We start from the raw sequence: 19,679 nt of genomic DNA, 5'->3' as shown, positions 1-19,679 counted from the left end.
CTTCATCCTGTTTAATGTCCAAGAGCGAAGAAGCTGATTATTTTCTGTGTCAATTGCTGCATTCAAGAGCAAGCCGAGTATTCGTATTAAGCTGAAATTGTTTTCCCGTTTCTGGCAGTCGGGCCATTTAATCCGCAAAATTTGCTTTAAATGTCAGCAACTCTTTAAGAAATGAATGCAACAAAAAAAAAAAAAAGAATTGAGAAACATTCTAGCTAAGCGGATCATCAAACGGAAGTGTTTCGCAACTAAATGAAAAGGTGTCTGAATTATGGCAAATGGATTGGTAATCCTATCTGAAATTGGGTTCGTGAGCTCATGGATTAATTGCTTAGCTACTGTGTGAGTTCATATCAGGATTTAGAAACATCTAATTCTGGCTCATTTGTGATCAATAGCTGCTGCAGAGGTATTTTAATTATGCCCCTTGCATACACAGGAAGAAAATTAGTATATGCGGAAATCGTGCGTCAAGCATAATAAATCCAAGCTCGCCTGGTTTTTTGCAAAGCTTTAATTAAATCAATAAGCCATCTAAATAATTTTTAGCAAAATATATAATACTTCAACGGCGGGAGCCAGAAAAAGACGACGATCTATCTATATCTACGTATATCTGAAATATCACTCTTCGATTTACGATAAAATTAAATCAAAATAAACACGAAAAACTCGAATTTTCAATTAAAGACAAAAAACGTTCTTTGAACAAACAAACACGCGAGACAATAAAACATAAAAGAGAATAAATAAGACGAAGAAAAAAAATCAATCTCTAAATATTAATGAACCCCAAGAACCTGAAAGTGAACTTAAATTCTTGAGACACGCAAGCAGATCCTAGAGAATTCCGAGCGAGAGAGTTCGAATCGCCGAGGAGAGTGATCAATATATCAAGTATACGACCCGTGGCTTAGTTCGAGCTCATCTCTCCGGCGCTTGGCCAAATAAATTAACGAATCCGGCGAAAAAAGCAAACTCGTTCCACTCACACTCGCACACACACACTCACGCAATTTAGGCCAGGTATCTGTATGGGTTAGGAGCTGCTCTCAAGTACGATTTTCAGTCTTTTTTTGTGTCGAGTGGTTTTTTTTCGCCTTTTTGTTTCGCGTCTGCCTCTGTTTATATGGCTAAGACTCGATGCGTTCATCTTCAGTTCGTCCACATCGGTCACCACGGTATGAGCTCTAGTTTAGGCTCCTAAAAGTAAATACTAAAACACTACTCAACACTTGTGATCGATCAATGGCTACAGCAGCCCCAAGAGAACTGTACTAATTGCAAGGATAAACACGACGGAATATTTGCAAATTCCAACTTTATAGTGCGAAACTGTGTGCCTGCCTGCGATTCAATATACAACTAAAATAAGCATTTTCTTCTTTTCAAGATTCGAAAAGGGATAACTGAGTTTATTCCATTGTAAAATTCAAAACACCTAAATATTTACTGGCGTTTCTTGTGTCAAATAAAACATAAAATTCGTTGCAAAATGGCGCGTGCAGCTCTGTGCATGGTAAGTAAAATGAATACTTAAGAAAAAAACAATTAGTTTTTAATTATTCGATTTTGGAAAAAAAGCATATTGCCAAACGAAAAACTATTGGAGTTTCTTAAGTTTGGGTGTAAAAACAAATTGATGTCTTCAGATGACCTTCGATTTGATTGTTATTTCAACTGATATTTTGAAATGACATTTAGCAGTTGGCTAAAAATATTGTCAAACATTAAATGCAAATAAATACGTTTGTTTGATCACATTCAAATATCGTATAGTGCATGGCAACCAAATTTCAAACGCTTACGAGCTACAAACTGCATATAGAATATTTGTACAACTCATAACTGATATTTAAGACGGAATTCCGCATTTAACGAGCGTTAACAAGTCCGGGTCAAATTATAACTATTTCGGAACCCCATTTTTCCGTACAATTTATATACACAAGTAGTACGGGCGCGAAGGCGAATTTGTTGGAGAAACGTGCGGTAATAGTACTAATAATAATAGTAATAATAGTAATAGCCAACCGGCATTTTTCTGGGCAAACAAATACGAATGCCGGCAATTTCGAAACGATGCGATGCAAACGCAGGCGCTTCTGTTTGCTTTGGCACACAACGCAGAAGCAAAAGTATTGCCCAGTTTTTATTTGACTTGAATTTTTTGTGCTGCTAACGCTGCTGGATTTTATTATTGCTGTTTGGAATCGAATCGATACTCGGTACAATTTTGTTGTTTTTAGCCAGGGTTAGAAAATTAGTCAACGCACAAAAATGCGCCAGTAGGGAAGTACGTTGTTTACCGAAAATAACGAATTTCTGGGTATTTAACTAAGAGATTCAGAGAGAGTTGTTTTTGACATTGTCTGCATTATGCAAATTCGCATTCATTTTTTATCATTTGACACTTGTTTTTATTTGCTGTCTAACGGAGACACATATTAAATGTGCAAAAGTTGAGGCTAAAAAAAAAATCGTGAGTCAAGGACTCGCTTCATTAGGAAATACTATCGCAAAAGAGTGTTAATTAGATTATGGCCAAAAAATTCTTAGATAATGCCTATCCAAAGCTGTTAATTGGTTTGCTTGTGACTGCTACTCTTTTTTTTTTGTACCTGCGGTTTTACGAGCACCGAAATTCTCCAAGAGGTGCCATAATGATGCTCTAAGTGAGCCGAGATACTATCGCCATTCGGCGTAGAAAAAAAATGGATTCAGTCTGGGGCCCTTGTCACCTGCCAAAGTGACCCAATCCTCGATGGTCTTTTGGGGTTAAGCTTTGCGGGCGCTTCGGTATTTATCACCGTCGCCTGCGGCATAAGCCTCTGTTTAAGCCAAGATATTCTGCCAGACACGTACTCGGCCAACAAACAAAAACGGGTAAGAAAAATAACAAACGAAGTCGGGGGAGAAAAATATTGTTAATGCCCAGCGGCACTACGTTGACAGGCATCGCATCGTTGACGGGAATCGCATCGCGTCTCATCTTGGCCCACGATTCTTTTTATTATAAATTTGTTCTCAGACTATTAAAGAGTCCGCGGAATTTTCTTTGCCGCCATTTGGTGTACTGCAATTTGAAGAGATTTAATCGGCCAGTAGTGGTAGTTGCCCACTGAGTTGAGTCATAAAATGGAGTAGCCAAAGCCGAGTTTGGCATGACAAACAGTTGGCTGCTGGCGAACGGGGCAATTGAAATAAATTACATTTATTTGGTTGTAAAATGGAGCGTTAGGCATGTCCGATGAATAGTTAAATCTTTACAGTTACAAGAGCCAGAAGGGTAATTCCAATGGAACATAGTATATGATGTTTTTCATTATTATTTAAACAAAAGTGAGAAAGAAAGGGCAAAGCACTTCTGCTTTGCCGGGAAACGTGGACACAAAAACCAGTTAATGAACTTTTATTCAGGCTGGGCCAACTTCCAGCTAGAACAACATTACGTAAGAGTTCAGGAAACTTCATCGCCTCCCATTCACTTTTATGGCTCATCGGTTCTACTATTTCTCCTGCTCGCCAGTTAACTTTCGATATTTAAAGGCCCAAAAGGTCGGCTTTTATGCCGCACTAATTTATGGCGCTTCTTTGTTGCCATATGTTTGTGGCCAATTTAAATATGGAATCTGTATCTAAAATACGAATCTAGAAATGCAAATTAGCCCTCGATCGCTAGTCGGCGATTGGGAGAGACAATCGCCAAAGGCGGCAGCTATGGAGATATAAGATACATAGTTTTGGCGGCGATGATGGAGGAAGTCTTTGGGGCTGGTTTTAAGTAAAAACGAAAACGTTATACAAAGTGTATTCATTAAGCTGCAGCCAAATGCCAAGAGTTGAAAGTAAAAGTTTTTAAAAATAATATGATGTCATTCGGGATGCTTGACGGTGCCAGGCCCAACGGTTTATTTTTTAATTGCTTTAATAAATCAGAACAAGTCCAGTGGAAGTTCAGTGACAGTTGGCGAGTTAATGAGCTACACATTCGGTGGACGAATTCCCAGCTATTGTCTCGGATCAAACTGGCTAATTCGTTTGCCTATCGATGGGTTCTGATCTCATTAGCACTTTTCTGCTCTCAAAGAATTCTAGATGCGTTGCTAATTAAATTCAAGTCTGGATTAACTGGAAAATCCAAGCCTAAAGGCCATCGCCCACAGCTGGTTATACTTGTTCCCCCGAATATTTTCGGTTTTATTAAAATTGTTTTTTTCTTTTTTAAGAAGATCACAAAGTTTTTCAAGTTCTTATAAGTCTTTTGTTACTGCGGAGACTTTTTGTTTTTTGGTTGCCGGGCAGGCGCGTTATGAATGTTTGTTAGGCGTTTGTTTTTACTGCCATCTTTTTATATCTGACTTTATGGAAATGTTTGCCGGGAAGCTGAGGCGTTGAAACAGGCATTTCACAATTCCCCAACAAAGTTTCGTTAAAGAGAAATTTTACAATTCCCTGCAGCCCGAAACTGCATCCCAAAAAAAAGAAAAAACCCAAAGAAGATGTCATCGATTAAGGTCGCCGTTCCGCAGTCAGTTTCATTTTGATTCGATTTATAAACTTTTATGCGACAACAACACATTATTTCTTGTTCAATTCATTGGCCGCCGGCAAAAGATCGACCTTGAAAAGTATAAATACTTACACGAAAAAAGTTTCGCTCCAACCGCCAAAGGGTAAAAGCAGTCAAGATACATACTTCAGCGAAAAGTGTGAGGATGACTAAACCGGTTACTTCTCGGATGATTATGATCATCACGATGCCCATGATGATGATGAAAAATGCGCTGTACATCAGAAATCATGTTAACAACAACAGAAACAACCACCGCCTTGTGCGTGCGAATAAGTCGATTAATAAATTGTCTTCGCTGAGTTATGCAAACTCTTCAAGATTCATTGGCTCATAGTATATACAAGTATGTTACTACTAGTATGGTGCATAGTAACTATAGAACGCTTTGGTTCTCAAGGCGTAGCCATATGCGTTTTTTGGGTCACAACGCCAGTTGGCACTCGGTTTTGCATGATCTATGCGACTTGCAATTGATTTACTGCATTCGCAACTCGAAATTCGCCTCTTCGCACTTCTTTCATGACGCGACGTCTATGCAACATGTTACACACATTTTGGCCCACATTTGTTGGCGGCTGGCTATTGAGTTTAATTGATTGGCAATTGATGTGCGGCTTTGTGCGATCAGCAGCAACTCAAAAACGGGCTTGGCAGCCCCTTCACTCAATTTCAGAGCCTAATTACCCACAACGTTTTAGATTTGTCAGTTTTCGGGGCTAGCCCATATTCGAAATGAATTCATATTTCAGTTTATTTGATTAATGCTAAGAGGAATTTGCATTATATTTCACTTCTATCTGTTCAACTTACAGTTCTTGCTGACTTTCCTTATTACCAAATCAATGGCTCTTTTCCTCAATTTTCCGCCAGCAAGTCACATCAATCAATCCATCACCATTTTCGTATTTCCGTCATGTCAACGAAAACAGTTTTCCCCGACTTTTGCTAGAGAAAAACTTGCTCAATATGTTAGTTTCCCATGGGGGTGAAAGACAAAGTTTCAAATGTAATCAACTGCCGTAATAAGTTAAAAATCAATAAGGACCGAAAATAATAATAACCACCAGTTTTTCCATCGACTTCCAATGGCAGGCATGCAATGTGAAATGCGAGGAAAAAATGCGTAAAAAAACACATTTTTTTATGAAAAACTTGCCCTGAGGCTCGATTATGTGGGTGAGATGGAAACGACCTCTGCTGTCAGCAGCTGCTGGATAGCATGGCATAATAAATTAAAAACAAAAAATGCTCTTTCCATAGACTCTGCGTTTGTTGTGCATAATTTCTGTATTATTGATTAGTGGCGGAGATTTTGGAGCAGGCGATTTGGCAACAATTTAAACTTGAAGATATGCCAATCAAAAGACAGTTATCCGTCGAGCCACCGATTGGCATTAATGAGATTTCATATTTTTCTTTTTTTTTCGCCATTGGAATCTCAGTCCTGAATATCGACCCGTTTGATGGCCGCGATAGGCAAATAAATTTGTTTTATGAGAAATTCATTTGTTTTGTCGCCGCATTTTTCGGTTTCCTTCACATGGTTTGGTTTCCACTTTGTTTGCACCCACAAAGACGCCAAATTATTGACCTTATCGCAGCCATTGATAGATGGAATCTATGGCGGGTGTTAACCATAAAATGTCATTGTTTCCCCTTTAATTACTGCATTACCTCTTTAACCTTAAGGCAAACACACCCTCGACGAAGAGATGGAGTCTCAATTTGGACGCGAACAAATCCATCAATTCATAAGGCAATCGATTATTTAGCATATCGCGAAGGTTATATACACCGCACCTGATTTTTTGGCTACGAACTCAGCGACATATGGTATTTAAGAATTATGATGTTTTAATTCTGTATTAGGATGGGGTTAAGATAACTCGTTTTCACAAGGAAGTCTTGGCGATGCCGGAACTTGGCTTGCCTTTATTAATTCTATGGGCAATATATGCAAATATTCAGGCGGAGATCTTCGGCCAAAAGATGATCCAACGATTATTACGAGTATGTGGGCCAGTTGAGAGCTAAAACCTGATGCTAAGTGGTTAGTGGTAATCGATTTGGCGGTGCCACTCAGAATGCCAGCAAGTGCATTTAGAACTAAGCTAATTGTCCATTACTGTCAGTGGAAGCCAACTAGTTTTTCTTGGTCGACTGTGACAAATCTTGGGAAATTAGCATGTTCTGCCAAATCGCAAACTCCAGTTCCAGTTTGCTAAAAAGTCCGTCAACATTTGACGAGTGAGCCAAGAATGCGTTGTGATTCGATTATTATGCCTTTGACATTTTGCCAGCGGTTTTGGTGAACGAATTTTTTTTTTTTTGGTTTTTATGTGCTGTATTTTTCTTTGCCTCGGTTTCGAATCGAACCGGATCTAAATGGCTGCTGATTTGCTTGGGCCTGTTGTCGGAGATACAAATAACCAAAAACGAGCTCGGGCATTTGACTCATCTCTAAACGAAGTATGCAAATTGAGCCGAGTCGAGCCATGCCAAGACTTAAGTCTTTGAGATAGCTCGGTTTCTGTGGGGGCGTGCCATGAATGTGACAAATCTTTCGACAGTTGTAGGATTTGGGTTTTTCGTTGGACAGTTTCATTAATCATTCGCCTCTGTTTTTTCCAGGCCGTCGCTTGCATTTTCTTGCAATGCGTCTACTCTGCTAAGTTCGATGAGCAGAACCGTCGTCTAATTCTCGACATTGACGACCAAAAGACAACGAACCGTCAGTACTATTCGTCAAACATTGACACAAGTAAGTGAATCCGTTTAACAATTTTATATCCGTGTCTATCTAAGCCGCTTGAATCCATCCCAAACATCCGAAAAGTACAACTAGAACAATCCCCTATTCAATTCATTAACTATGTAAAAACCAGTTGAATTTTGTACTGCCCATCCATTTCTGATCTGACCCATCCATGCAGTTAGTTAGTCTTCGTTTTTGTTATTTACATAAATACCACCTAAGTAGTTAACTTGACCAACAACAAATTGTTATCGTGGTAGTTAGTAGTACCGTAGTCGTAAGTATTTGTACTGCCCCCTTCCACCCCTTTCGATAGTTCAACCGACTTACATCAATTAATCTATAACCTCTAAAAATCGAAACAACCACCAACTGTAGTACCCTCCAATATATATATATATATATATATATATATACATTTATATATATTTCCGTAGCAGCTTTACTAAACTCACCCAGTAGAACTCGTAGTATCAAATTGTAAATATATACACGCTCAACAATCAATCAACCATTACCTAAATCTCTACTCTCTCTTATTCTATGCTACTTTCTCCTCCTCTTACATATAAATTTACACTTCTTTCTACAGTTTTGTGTAGGCATTTGCTCTTCAGCAGGAGTTCTACATGAAACCTCTTTTAAAAATGCTTCGCATACTCATAACTCTACCACACCACCTCAAAATTGATTACTCCGAACAAAAACCGAAAAAGAATTGAAAAATACCCAACCAACAACAGCACACAACAAACACCAACATTTTCCTTATACAAACCTCATCTGATTAGGTTCTTCGTGAAACTTTCAGTTACAGCGCCCTTTTTACAGAAGTTAGATCACAGTCAGTTAGTCGAGAGTCTTAGGGTTGTATAAACACACCATTTACAGGTCCTCACAGCACTACAAACCAAAAACTGCAACAATCACACCAAACAAAAGCGTTATACTCTAAACATTACTCTTCCAAACCAAACAAAACCCCACCAAATCAAAAACCAATCCAAATCGACACGAACACGATCAACCAAAAGATGCCTATCGGTATGGCTACGATGTCGGCAAGACCGGCAACTTCCATCACGAGACCCGCGGTCCCGATGGAGTTACCTACGGCTGCTACGGCCTGATCGACCCCTACCACCTCCTCCGGGCAACACACTACGTGGCCGATGCCCACGGCTACCGCACCGTGGAGCCGGAGAAGCCAGTGGAGACCTTCCCGCCACATCTGTACAGCGAGACCAACGGTGGTCCATCCGAGCCTGGCATTGTGCTGCAGTGGGAGGAGCTGTACTTCCCCATCGGATGTGGAAAGTTCGCGAATGGCGCCCAGCATGGCGTCCCATTCTTCCTAGATGATGTAAGGGTTGATGGGGTTCTCCTCGGGCGGCTTCTGCTCATTTCCTAGAATTCCACCCACCGTAGAGCTGTTTGGTTAACAAGATTCTTGGAAATGCGTAGAAACCCCTGAAGGACCCCTTCTAATCCGATGCACATACACATATTTTCCAGTTTAAGAACAAAGGCGGCAGCAACGATGCGATACCATCGTTCTCAGCCAACACAATTGTGATCAAGGGCTCCGACCAGAAGAGTCTGCCCATCCACAAGCCCACTGGTCCACTGGTGCCGCAGGGCACGGGGATCTTTGGCACGGACAAGGGTCATTCGGATCTCAGCCATCCCGGCGATCAGGCGCCGTCCTTCCATTCGGTGAACACCCTGCTACCGGGCAGCAACAGTGAGCAATGAGCTAGAGAAGGGATCTGCGGATCGGAAACTGCATAGTTTGTGTCCTTTTAGATGATGGCCAGTACGTGCCGGATAGTAATCCCTATGTGCATGTGATTGGACCCAATGGCGGAAATGGAGGCAATGGAGGCAGCGGCTCTGGCGGCGGTTTCGGTGGAAACGGAGGATTTGGAGGCGTTGGCGGTTTCGGACCCAATGGCCCGGGTGGCCCGAATGGACCAAAGGGACCCAAGGGTCCTCCGGGACCACCGGGACCACCTGGCGGCCTGGGTCCGGTCGGCGCGGGAGGAGGAGCCTCAGGAAAACCGGTCTACAAGGATGGCGACCGTACTGGCCTGGGCGGCGGTTCCGGAATCGGTTCCGGTGATCTCATCAGCACCGGAAACGGTGGCGGTGCCGGTGCCGGCGATCGTTATATCAGCGGAAACGGAGGCGGCGTCGGTGCCGGCGACCGTTATGTCACCGGAAACGGTGGCGGCGTCAGTGCTGGCGACCGTTACACCACCGGAAACGGTGGTGCCGCCGGCTCTGGCGATCGTTATACCGCCGGAAACGGCGGTCGCTATACCACCGGAAACGGTGGCGCTGTTGGTGACGATCGCACGGGCGCGGGTGCCGCCAGCGGTTTCGGAATCGAAGCCAGTGGCCAGTATCGCCCGGATAATGAGGGAACCTACACGAGCACCTACACGCACACAGAGACCGGTTTTCCTGGGGCCATTCCATACACTCCAGGTTAGCCCTCCAACGATTTCTCTACACATGGAGAGCTAAATTTGAACGAGCTGTGGAGGAAGCGGATGAAATGTAACCTGATATGGTGTTACCCAATGTAAAGAGGTTCCAATGGCACATCGATAAATTTCTCATCTTAGTGCGCGATCAGTTCGTTCAAATTTCTCTCTTCAAGGCTTTTAGTTCGTAAGATAGCAATCTTAAACGTATGTCTTCATTACAATAATTCTTACTTAAACTTTAAACTATTTTAAGAAACTATTTGTTTATTTTCAGCCAAGAAACAATGATTTCGCACCTAATTTCGATATTTTCTATAATCCTATTTTGCAATTCTCCCAAAAAGACCATATACACACATATATAAGTCAGGCAATGCTAGGGCACGTTTTTGATTTCAGTTATCCTTTATCAGAGCACCTTTCCCAAGAGCGCACAATCCCAATCTTTATATATACCTATACCTCACTTTCTATCCTTCCTGCACAAAAAGTTATCGAATGAAATGAAAATGAATACCAATTGATCACAAATTCTGTGTCTCAGCGTGCATTTGGCTGAGATCGGATCACAGTAATATCACCCATGCTTGCACCGATTCTTCAGTTCAACACCCACCAACCCACCCATCCACACACAGATACACACCCACACCAACACACCACAACACCCACACGAGTACACACATTTATTGTAAAATAATTACACGGCACATGAAAATGTAAAAAAATCCGCTTGAGCAATGACTATTAATCAATTCTATAAACGCAACTAACAATTAACACCTGTGATTTATTTTAGTTTGGTTTTCGGTGTTCCTGATCCCCCAACTAAGCCCATACTTTAATACTAACTCCATCCTACTTGTTTGCTTTGTTGTTATGATTTTTGGTTTTATTTGGTGTCGGTCTAGAACGTAAGCCTGTAATTTTCGAATGTTACACAATTATCTAGAGCAGTTTTAGAAAATCAGTTGCCGTAGTTAATGTATTGTTTAACTTATGTAGTTACTAGTAGCTAGTATCTGTAGTAACTGTAGCTAAAACGTGAGCATGTAGAAAGTACACTTTTTACGGCACAGTTTTTAATCGAACGATTTTTATGATCTTTAAATCCACTATCTAGATAACGGTAAATATAATGGCAACGGCGGACGCTATAACGGTGAGTAATAATGAATAACTTTGAATAAGACAATGAATACTCATTTCATTCGACTACCATCAACAGGTATTAACGATGGTCGGTATTATCACGATGATTCGGGCAAATATGTTCACGTTGAAGGCCCCACTGGACCACCGGCACCCCCATATGTCCACGTTGTTGGACCCGAGGGCGGATACGGCGGAAATGGCGGCAAGGGAGACGGCGGCGGCGTAGGCCCCGGAGGCCCAGGCGGACCTAAAGGACCTGGCGGTAGAATCCTTGATAGATCCATGCTCTATAAGCATTTTATTACAATTTCACTATCGCTTTCCAGGCCCCAAGGGACCCAACGGACCCCCCGGCCCACCTGGACCACCCGGACCACCTGGTAGGTGTTATATACCAGCCATAAATGTTCTTTATTTTAAGTAATACCCATTTCTCCCATTTTCTAGGACCTCCCGGACCCAAGGGACCCACTAAGCCTGGACCTTTCGGACCCCCGGGACCTCCCGGCCCACCTGGACCCACTCGTCCTGGACCATACGGACCTCCCGGACCACCCGGACCCCCCGGTCCCACTCGTCCCGGCCCACCAGGTAAGCCCCCCTCTACACATTTCAATATCAGATGCTAAGAAAGGACTCTTTGTATTCCAGGACCCTCTCCCAACGATCCTCGTTACTCGGACAAGGAGACGCCCGGCTATCTGCCACCAAACCAACCGGGTAAAATCTCGAAACCACCTCCATCCTACTCACAAGTCATTGAAATTGAACCACCAAAAACAGTCTATAAGCCGAATTACGAACAAAATAATGATTATGCTATTAAGAAACCATCCGTAACGACAAAGCCACCACTAACATATATTCCTCCTTCTTTCCCCAACACTCCAAAACCCTATGTTCCCGCTCCCGTTCCCGCTCCTCAACCGCCATCCCAAAAAATAACCACGACGATCGTACAGCCAAAGGTCCCGGCTATCACTATTGAGAAGGATAAGCCACTTAAGAGCGTTACCACACCGCCAGTGACAACGGGTAATATTGAAAACCACACTTACTTGCCACCACCACCGCCGACTCCTAAATACGTGACCAAGACCAAGACCCCGACTCCACTTCCGGTGCCCACTCCGGCTCCGATTCCGATCCGATACGAACCCTCGACACCACGACCCTTCGAAAAGGTGGTGACCAAGCCGCCGCAGATCCAATACCATACGCCACAGGTGCCCGCCGTGGTGGTGCCCAAACAACCCGTGACCGTTCCGTACAAACCCGTGACCCGACCTCCTACCGTTTACGTTGAACCCAAAGTAACGCCACGTCCCTCTCCCCCATTGCATGTGCCATCGATCAGCGATCAGTCCTGTGTTTGTAACGCCGATAAGACGCACTCATCGAAAAGCACCCTTACCTCAACCACAACCACCACCACCACGAACTCCTATCCCAATCCCGCCTCCGTTGACTTTAATAAACAATTTTCCGGCTTCAATGGACAAGCAAACTTCGGCAGCATAATAAACGCCATGTCACTGACCCAATTGCCGGTGATACCTCAGGCCCCAGGACAGCCGGCCTTCTATCCGCCGGACAAGATTCCCAAGGGAGCCGTTATCGCCCTAATGCCCGTTGTCATCCTGCCTCAGGAGTACTACTCGAACTGTGAGGAGAACTCAATTAACCAACCCACGAACATCGATTCCTTCCCGCTGGGCGTTCAGCCTGGTGTATCCTTCAGCCTCCACTCGGTGCTGACGGGTTCGGCGCCCAAGGATCAGTGCATGTGCCCATGCTCGTGCACCCAGAATCTGCCCAACAGACTACACAAGAAACGCGAAGCCACCGATGCTGAGGCTCCCCTCGATGTCAAGGCTTCCGAACCCGTGGCCGCCGGCTCCGAAGAGGTGAAGACCCTGGTCGAACCCGTGCCAGCCGCCGCTGAAGAGGTAAAAACCCTGGCCGAACCCGTGCCAGCCGCCTCCGAAGTGTCCAAGGCTGAGGTCGAACCAGCAGTCGCCGCTTCCGAGGAGGTTAAAGTAGCGGTGGAACCCAAGCCCGCAGCATCCGAAGAGGTTAAGGCACCGGCTGAACCCGTTCCAGCAGCCTCCGAGGAAGTGAAAGTGAAAGTTGAGCCCGAAGCAGAAAAAGTCCTGGCTGACCCCAAACCCGAAACCAAGGTGACTAGTGAGACGAACTGAGACCAGGACGAGAGGACAATCCAATTCCCCTCCCAGATCCCGCTTGAATCTTATCCCAACCTCGATCCTACCTCCTTCCCGAACAACTAAACCTAGTCTAAGTGTTTTTAGTGTCTGCCAGGCAGGGCCAACCAGCATTTAAGAAGCGTTAATCGAATGGAGAACCCAGTTAATGTGTTCGCTTACTTGAGTTAAATTTCGAAATCGATGTTAAACAGTTTTGGTAAATGCACTCCAAACCGCCTGTCCACGATGAGTTTCGGAGCTCTCTCTAATGTAATATCTCCTTCAAATTCTATTTGTAATCTAAACATTTCCTGCAGAGAGCACTGTAAATTGGCAAAAAAAAGAGAAAATTGTTTTGTGACATGTTGTTTATTATGCATTTGTGTATGCTTTTTATTTTTTTATGATTTTGTTCACTTTTATTTCTTTATGATTTTTATCAACTTTAGTTCTTAGTTTATTTAATGTCTACTCTAATCACGATTGAGACGGAATAATGAATTGTTATGTCAAAAGAGAAATACTGAAATTAAATAAAAATTTAAAAAAATCTTGCTGGCTTTATTAATTATTTAATTGGAAAATGGGAAATAAATCTACTTATGAAGTGGACTACATGAGAATGAAATCCTTTATTGGGTGGCGCAATTTTATGAAAGAAGAGGATTACTTCATTTGGTTCTGCTACTTAGAAAAAAAATTTTGTGCATGTGGTCATGAAAAAATTGATTGGCGTTAAAGACTTGGCTTAAACTTTAAAGATTAATTTCAACACACATTTCGTAACCTTTGCCCTCAGGTACATATCATATATGTACGAGTATCATAATAGTCGACTACAAGATACTTGAGGCGCAGTTGGAAAATGTGTTACATACCTTAGGGGCGTTTTCTTTTAATGTTTTTACTGTTATGGTTACTGCACAATTATAGTTGCGTCATTACTATGAGTTCGTGTATCTACGGTACCTGAAGATATTTAAGCCCAAAAGTATACTGGCATTTGTGAAAACCATCGATTTGAGTAACATTTTAAATTGACAATTTACCCACATTTTGCATATATTTTTTGCCCTTAAAGATTTTGTATCTTTACGCAATCTGTTAGCTGTGGGATGGCAACCTAATTTAAATTTATTGAACCGCAGCCCTCACATCAAGCAGTAAAGCAGGAATCCAATTTAGAAATTAAATCTTTATATACAATAAGTGTAAATGATGTTAGAAAAGACTGGTGTTAGGCTCACACGTTCCTGATTTTAACCATTTAAGAGGTAGTAAGAGTATATAAGATATAATTTGGTAATATTTAATAAAATAATAAAAAAAAAACACACACACAAAAATTAAAACAAATATACGAATTTGCAAACTAAGGATATGAAATAACTAATTTAAATGTTGCTGTAGTTGAGTTCTGCTAATTAGAATTGCCTGAATTCTATGTCATGAAATATATGGCAACAAAATTTCTCATTTGCAAATACGTGTAAGGCTCTTTGCTGCCCCCAATGCATGAGCAATCCGACCAGGTTAGGTGCTTGGAAAAGGACCTGAAATCAATAGACAAACAAAGGGAGGCAGTGAAGCCAGAGTGAAATGTATACCTTCTGTTTATTTTGTATTATTCTGCTGTTTTTGCTCTTTGTTGTTTTGATAGGTATAAAATGGAATTCATGGCCTTTAAGATTGGAGGCTTGGCATAATTTTGCCCACAGCTTAAAGAAAACAGGGCATAGATATTTCATTAGCATTTATTAAATTATTAACTGGAAACGTTCTTTTTTTAGAAGATGGAAGTATGCATCTCGTTGGCATCTTCTTATTAAATTCTTGATAAGATGGGCCCTTACGAGCTCGTAGCTCTTGGGCTTGTAACAATTTTACCTTGGATCTATGAGTAACCTAGTTTTGGGATACATTTTACGACTATGTTGGGTATTTAACTAAAGAGTTGCAATACCCGCATGTCGCAAAATAGCCGATACTTTTCACACATCGTATCTTTAACTTTAGCTGTGAACTCTTTCGGTTGGTTTTAGGGTTTGGATGGAGGTCGATATTCGGGTAAACACAAATACACTTTTGAGATCATTTTCGAGCTTTCTAGTACGCGTCGGAACTGGAGTTTTATGAATGGGCTTACTACTTCTCAGGGCCTTTAAGAATTACAAAATATTTGGCGGTCTATTTGCTCCACAACGATAAGCGGCGATTATGCAAGAGGTTAGCACCAAAAAAAAGTTCACAAAAACCAACAAAAAGTCAAATAAGCTAAATATTTAGATAGCAAACTCTCTGTGGATAATTGGAATTAAAGATATACTAAGCCAACACGACCTGACCAGCAGCGTTTTCAGCATTCTCATTCATTTCGAGATGGCGGGAAACTTGAAAGAAATGCGATCTGTGAACTGAGGGTAAATATTCAATGGTTTACCGGGGCGGGGCTTTTCACTGTTTTTGTTTCAGTTTTGTTTTTGTTTTTGCTTTGGCTATTTGTGTTTGTTAAAGTTTTGCAAAGGCAAATAGGTGGGTAAAATTAAACCCCGCTCACGCATTGGCAAGATGGGCATTTATTTTGTCACCTGCCTCGTGTAATTGAGAATATTACGCGTATTATTCAATAATCATAGATAATCGCTGGCAGAAAAGGTCTCATTGCGACTGCTCAGAGTGGTTAGAACTCTTTAGGGCTGGATTCCCAACCGCCGAGGTGGGAAGTTCCGCTGGAGTTTCGCTTTGGTCGCACCAACGTGTCGTATGAGTAATAAACCCGAGCTTCACCTCAAGTGAGATACAAAAGTGCGACAAGTGCGGGAGTTGGGGGCTTTGTTTTGTTTCGTTTCTGTTGCGGATTGTTTGTCTCAGCGACGTCGACAGCGACTTCAACTTGAGCGTAGCAACTCAGCCGGAAAATGAAAAATATAAATTGGCCCCTTGTCTGAGAAACAGAATTATTTAACGTCCAACAACCGAGCCAAGCAGTTGTCTTGGTATCCAAAGCTCTCTTGCCGGAAAGTCTACCGTTCCACCGTATTCAGATTGTTTCATTTTATAAATAGTTAAATCCAGTGTCATGTTCATCAAGCTATTTACCCTAATGGTGAGTGCTCGAAGTTATATTCAATTTGTGTAAACAGCCTACAACAAAAGCCCCCTAAATAACATTTTAGTTGGCCGTAACTGGAGTCTGGAGTGCCGCGCTACCAGAAAATCAGGTGGCAACGGCGACCAGGACGACGACAGGTGATTTGGCAACCGCCGAGACTTCGGCCAAGTGTGAGTACTATCATTCACTTGTATCTAAGCCAACTCTTCTGGTATCTCAAGAACCTTTATTCTTTTTTTCAAATAGTAATATGATTGCGTCATTGTTTTTATACCCATGAAGGTACTAGGTAATTAAAAATTCTTTGTTCTTCTTTATCTACGATTTTTTAGTGCTAAATCTCTTTGGAACTGGCTCTGGATATCCGAACTACGGCTACAACTACAATCGCCCGAGCAACCCCTACTATCCCGGCTACAATACGAACTACTACGGCTCATCGGGATACTATCCCGGCTCGGGATATGGATCTACCACCTACTATCCCAACCAGGGGAGCTACGGTTCCTCCGGCTACTACCCAACTCAAGGCTATAACTATTATTCCACTAGCAGTTATCCCACCACGAACATTCTGGGTAGCCAAGGAGGCGGATATGGAGGGTATGGCGGCTACGGAGGTAATGGAGGTTTTAGGCAATACTCGGGCTATTGGCAGCGGGATTATCAGGGCCAGCGGAATCGTGGATATGGCTACTACGATGATACAGATCGTTTGGGCCTGCCCATCTCGAGAGATCGTTCCTATGGTTCGAGTTCCTATCGTGGCTATAACTAAGGATCTGCTTTTTGTGTCTGTTGTTACTGCATTTTTGTTACCGCTTTTGGTCTCTTCCCTCTTGACTAATAATAAAATACCTAACCATATGTCAAGTGCTACTAATTTAATGTGTAAGCTGACGCCTTAGCTTGGCGCGTAATTAATTGCTTCTAGGTTACATTTCCATGAGGCATTTAAATTACCTGCGGACACGCCCAATTGCGCACTCAAATCTGCCCATTTGTCATTCGTTCATATTCATGCTCTCCAGTGTCGGTAAAAATGTGTGTGTTACTGTCTGATTTCACTTTTGCAGCTTCAACCCGAAAGTTGACTATGCATATTACTTCTTTGGCTGCAACGCGTTGCCGACTTTTCGACTTTATTCAAACCACTCTTTTCATTTTTCAGGCTATGTGCGCAGCACTTTTGGCTAAAGACGCCGCAAAGAACTTAACCGAATGTTACACTCCGGCACGCATCAAAATCAACACACAAAAAGATCGTAAAACTTATATAAGCAATTTATTAGCCAACACATCTCCGAAGGCGAAATAACCCCCGAGCCGGAAAACTTTAACTGCATCGCCGCACCGAAAATATCTTCAAGTTTCTGCGGGGAGACAAAGTCTGTGCAGCAGCATCTTGAGTACTAAGCCTTAAATTTTACGTAAAGTCATGTTTATGTTTTCCCCTTCGGCATCTGCAAGCTCGTAAATGCAGCGGAGCAAAGTTTTCGCTTGAATTTTCCGGGGAAAAGTGCCCGAGTCCCTTTGCCAGTTGAGCATGTGCCGAGAGCAATTTGTGATAAGCTAATAGATTTCCCCTGTTAAATAAAGCAATATTTTCCAACAAATTTATGTCGGACCGTAAGAAAATTAATTAGCCCGAATGGAGCTGACGAAGAAGTAAAGTTGAAATATATTTTGGCTGGGAAATTTCCAAACTGGGGAAATTTTGCTGCTCAGTCCATTAGTTCAAAGGCGACAAAAATATTTGAGATTTACTCAAGAACCAAAAACGGCTTTCTCTTCAAAGGCAAAAAATTTAGATGATAAAAGAGGTGCTGAAATGGAATTTCTACAAATCTAGCATTCCTTTAAACATAAACACACGAATGACAAAAACACTGATAGGTATTTCTGCATACTCAGAGTTTTTCCATTCATACCATCTGTGATTTTTAATCTATTTACCCATTTGCTCATCTGCTTGTCTCGTTTGGCTGGTTCCATTGAATGCGCCGCTTCCTTCCGTGCAGTCATAAAAATTAAAAACATACCGATGGCGAAGAACCAGCGGCACAAGATACAGATACATAACGAATAATATGAGCATTCATATGGAATTTTTTTAAATTTATCGCCAAATTGTTTAGAATAGGTACGCAGGCATAAAAACCAAATTCCCAGGTCATTAAAGAACAAAAATTATGATCGAATGGAATTGAAAGGGAATACGATTTCATTTGTATTTTCATTCCGCCTTGGTCTTCATTTATTTTGCACTGTTTATTGTGGCAGCGCACTACATTAAAGGCAAATAGAAATAATTAGCCGGCGCAAGCTACAATAAATAAAAATAACGAAAACCGATAAAATTATCTGGCCCGAGGGGCAATGGAAATATTTATATGCCGCGCGGATTAAACGTATTGAAACCTAATGTTAACAGCGTTTTAATTAAGGAACAACGCTGGCAAATAATGCAAAAAGTATTGCACATAATGAGTGCCGCGTCAGTTTATTCAGCTCAAATATTTGCCTGACATATATAGATGCTGCTGGCCCCTGAGTCAAAGAGGAAATACAATGGAGTCAAGGGTCTGAATTTAATAAAGACGCGAATTAAATTGCAATTCCTACGGAAGTTGGCTAAACCAACTCAATATCAAAGGGTGCAGGCAAACACTAAAGGCAGCCAGCAGATACTTTCAAGTGGTAACAAAAACAGAGGGTCGAGCTGAGAACTACTTACTGAAATTGTTGTATAATTTACAAATTTCAGCCAGCCAGTCAGCAGTCTGCGGAAAATCGTTTTCACCCAAGGTTTCACGTTCTTATCAGTCTGGTGAAAGACTTTCCCTTTTCCTTTGGCTTTGGTTATGCGGACAATGGCGCAACTTTTATATGGCAGTTCATAACTTGCCACAGCTGCTGTTGCTGCTTGCAACCAAAACTGGGACCAAGTGTGGTAATTACTTGGACAAACTTGCACAGCAGCTTAAACAGCGTGTGAAGGTGGCAGAAAATCTTTGGAATAGTTGACAAAGTTTCGAGCTTTCCCAAAAAGATTTTCCCACTCAATGGTCAGTGAAAAAGTTTAGCCAAGATTTTAATAAGCGCTTCGAGCGGAACTAGAATTTAATGGGATTTCATTGGAAGCGAATTGGATGCCTATCAAAAACACTGGCAGGTTGCAAATGTAAATTGGCTCAATTTAACATGTCCATAACTAAAAGGAGAGTTATTCTTGTTCTTGTATGTGAATTCGTTGACTAAAAAAGGCTCAAAGGACGCATTTTGAATTCATGAATCCATATGTCAGTTTCAGCTGGATATTTGCAATGCTGAAGGGTTGGCATCAATTTCTCGGACTAAATTATTCATGCATCTTGTAAGC

The 19,679-nt window shown here is 41.9% G+C and overlaps 2 protein-coding genes across 8 annotated transcripts; both read left to right on the top strand.

Moving 5' to 3' along the window:
* The first annotated feature begins 1,162 nt into the window (after positions 1-1,162).
* LOC6610883 (collagen alpha-1(I) chain) lies at positions 1,163-13,702 on the top strand. 6 transcript variants are annotated; one of them, XM_032718233.1, is made up of 13 exons: positions 1,172-1,209; positions 1,394-1,519; positions 7,208-7,337; positions 8,366-8,694; positions 8,847-9,075; positions 9,138-9,821; positions 10,947-10,985; positions 11,052-11,240; positions 11,305-11,358; positions 11,426-11,569; positions 11,630-11,698; positions 11,941-12,013; positions 12,336-12,428. In XM_032718233.1, the coding sequence occupies exons 2-12, from the start codon at positions 1,496-1,498 to the stop codon at positions 11,964-11,966; spliced, it is 1,917 nt and encodes a 638-aa protein (XP_032574124.1). In that variant the 5' UTR covers positions 1,172-1,209; positions 1,394-1,495; the 3' UTR covers positions 11,967-12,013; positions 12,336-12,428. The 6 variants fall into 6 exon arrangements, with proteins under 6 accessions (XP_032574125.1, XP_032574124.1, XP_032574122.1 ...); XM_032718231.1 differs by having other exon boundaries at positions 1,181-1,209; positions 11,630-12,013; positions 12,336-12,595; XM_032718230.1 differs by having other exon boundaries at positions 1,194-1,209; positions 10,947-10,952; positions 11,109-11,240; positions 11,630-13,702.
* A 2,437-nt stretch (positions 13,703-16,139) lies between these two features.
* LOC6610882 (prisilkin-39) lies at positions 16,140-17,917 on the top strand. 2 transcript variants are annotated; one of them, XM_032719231.1, is made up of 4 exons: positions 16,141-16,291; positions 16,362-16,467; positions 16,630-16,917; positions 17,469-17,917. In XM_032719231.1, the coding sequence occupies exons 1-4, from the start codon at positions 16,265-16,267 to the stop codon at positions 17,492-17,494; spliced, it is 447 nt and encodes a 148-aa protein (XP_032575122.1). In that variant the 5' UTR covers positions 16,141-16,264; the 3' UTR covers positions 17,495-17,917. The 2 variants fall into 2 exon arrangements, with proteins under 2 accessions (XP_002035445.1, XP_032575122.1); XM_002035409.2 differs by lacking the exon at positions 17,469-17,917 and having other exon boundaries at positions 16,140-16,291; positions 16,630-17,164.
* Positions 17,918-19,679: the final 1,762 nt, after the last annotated feature.

This window comes from Drosophila sechellia, chromosome 3L, assembly GCF_004382195.2.
Source record: "Drosophila sechellia strain sech25 chromosome 3L, ASM438219v1, whole genome shotgun sequence".
Lineage (NCBI taxonomy): Eukaryota > Metazoa > Arthropoda > Insecta > Diptera > Drosophilidae > Drosophila > Drosophila sechellia.
Note: the sequence above shows the minus strand (reverse complement) of the source record. Positions and strands in the feature narration are given on the sequence as shown.

Bases quoted from the DNA above. Each gene is read 5' to 3' on its own strand.
- LOC6610882 (XM_002035409.2), top strand. From the start codon at position 16,265: ATGTTCATCAAGCTATTTACCCTAATG. The intron at 16,292-16,361 runs GTGAGTGCTCGA...ATAACATTTTAG, and splicing joins TCAAGCTATTTACCCTAATG to TTGGCCGTAACTGGAGTCTG. The intron at 16,468-16,629 runs GTGAGTACTATC...ACGATTTTTTAG, and splicing joins CGCCGAGACTTCGGCCAAGT to TGCTAAATCTCTTTGGAACT.
- LOC6610883 (XM_002035410.2), top strand. From the start codon at position 1,496: ATGGCGCGTGCAGCTCTGTGCATG. The intron at 9,076-9,137 runs GTGAGCAATGAG...GTGTCCTTTTAG, and splicing joins CCTGCTACCGGGCAGCAACA to ATGATGGCCAGTACGTGCCG. The intron at 11,241-11,304 runs GTAGAATCCTTG...ATCGCTTTCCAG, and splicing joins CGGACCTAAAGGACCTGGCG to GCCCCAAGGGACCCAACGGA.